Genomic DNA, 1,790 nt, shown 5'->3' with positions numbered 1-1,790 from the left:
TAGAATGATTTTAGAATTGTATCATGTTGCTTGCTACTTGATGAGGTGTGCATCATCTCGGCATGATCATGTTCACTTGCATACATGTTCATTTGTTCATTTTATTCTAAGAGTCACATCCTGCATACCCCCAGTATCATGAGAAGAGGTAGACCCCCAGTTAGCCGAGATCAATCCGAGGACAGGATAAACAGATTAGAAAGATTGGTTGAAAGTTTGGCTGATGAATTAAGGCAGGCAAGGCAGCAGAACACCGGTACTACCTCCACCCAGGCCGAGCAAACAGATGGCCAACATGCAGTTCCACCACCGCCAGTACCGCAAGTGCCTCCGCAACCAGCTCTATATGGAGATGACACATTGACCCTGATCAGAGAATTCAAGAAGATGAAACCGCCGAAGTTCCATGGAGGTATAGAGCCGATGAAAGCAGAAGCATGGATTCTTGAGATGGAGAAGATGTTCGAGGTTTTTCCCAGCACCGACGCTCAGAAAGTAGCACTAGCAGCATTCACATTGGAAGACGACGCCCGTAGATGGTGGATGATGATTCGAGAAGGCAACCCAGACTTGACTTGGGCCGGATTTTTGGAATTGTTCTACAACAAACATTTTCCCTTAAGTGTTCGAAATCGCAAGGCCACCGAATTTCATACCTTGACACAGGGCAACCGAACAGTGGCGGAATACGACCGCGCTTTTACCGAATTGGCAAGGTTTGTACCTCGCATGGCCAACAACGAATACATGAAAGCTAGGAAGTTTGAGAGTGGACTTCGAGGGCCGATACAAGATCAGGTCAATTTACTCGACATGCCGACGTATGCTGGAGTATTAGACAAAGCCCTCCTTGCAGAAGCCAACCTGAACAGAAGTCAAAGTTCGGGGAAGAGTCAAAGGAAGAGACAGACCTACGACAATCGCGAAGAAGAGGCAGACCCGAATGATGCCGAGGAGAAGACAGTGGAAGATAGTCCCAACAACGCGAATCAGGAAAGTGGCACCAGGCCGACGTGTGCAAGTTGTGGGAAGCTACATTTTGGGGTTTGTCTTCGAGCGACTGGAGCATGTTTCGGATGCGGAGAGAGGGGTCACCGCATTAAGGATTGTCCCAAGATAAAGGCTAGAAGGGATAAGCAGAGATGAGAACTTGACATCGGGAACTGTTTTGGAAATAAGGTAAGCGAAGTTTGGGGACCAAACTTCTTTAAGGGGGGAAGAATGTAATAACCCACATTCATATCCTAGTCATGTTCCTGCACATTTGCATGTTTCTGTTTTGTTAAGCTTGCATTTGCACATTTTGACTTGTTCTGCTTAAGTAAGATCCATGCCTTGCTTTGATGCCTCGTGATTTGTCTAAGTGTTGTGTGCTTGCTTTGCTCCCTCCTTGATGTGAAGCCTAGGTCACGCCAAGCCTAAGTTGTCTTAACCGATGTTATGCCAAGCCTAGGTTATGTTAAGCCTAGATCATTCCAAGCCGAGGTCATCCTCAGTATAGAAGTATTTTGGAACCCCTTCGTTTGACCTCCACCTTTGCTTTGACATATTGGCCGGGATGTCATTATCTGGGCCGAGGTGTGAATCACCAAGGCCGAGATGTGTATCATCTAGGCCGAGATGTTACCCTTGCACCTGAGCGACCTTGTCCTGGAGTGGTATGACCTAGACCGAGGTGTGGCACATCTAGGCCAAGGTGTGGCACAGCTTAGTCAAGTGTTGTCCTTCCTAGCCGAGGTCATTGTCACCCTAGTTGCCGAAGTCTTGTGGTTAGCCGATGTCACCCCTTG

General features: G+C 47.7%; 1 protein-coding gene across 1 annotated transcript; it reads left to right on the top strand.

The window, feature by feature from the left end:
* Positions 1-546: 546 nt before the first annotated feature.
* Positions 547-1,146, top strand: LOC145802434 (uncharacterized). The gene has a single exon (XM_082895148.1). It carries the CDS (start codon positions 547-549, stop codon positions 1,144-1,146), a length of 600 nt encoding a protein of 199 aa, XP_082751274.1.
* The last annotated feature ends 644 nt before the right edge of the window (positions 1,147-1,790 follow it).

The sequence above is a fragment of the Camellia sinensis genome, chromosome 11, assembly GCF_055761805.1.
Source record: "Camellia sinensis isolate YWXY chromosome 11, ASM5576180v1, whole genome shotgun sequence".
Lineage (NCBI taxonomy): Eukaryota > Viridiplantae > Streptophyta > Magnoliopsida > Ericales > Theaceae > Camellia > Camellia sinensis.
The sequence above is the reverse complement of the archived record's forward strand: the minus strand, read 5'-3'. Positions and strand labels throughout refer to the sequence as shown.

Excerpts from the sequence above, each read along its gene's own strand:
- LOC145802434 (XM_082895148.1), top strand. The coding sequence starts at position 547 with ATGATTCGAGAAGGCAACCCAGACTTGACTTGGGCCGGATTTTTGGAA.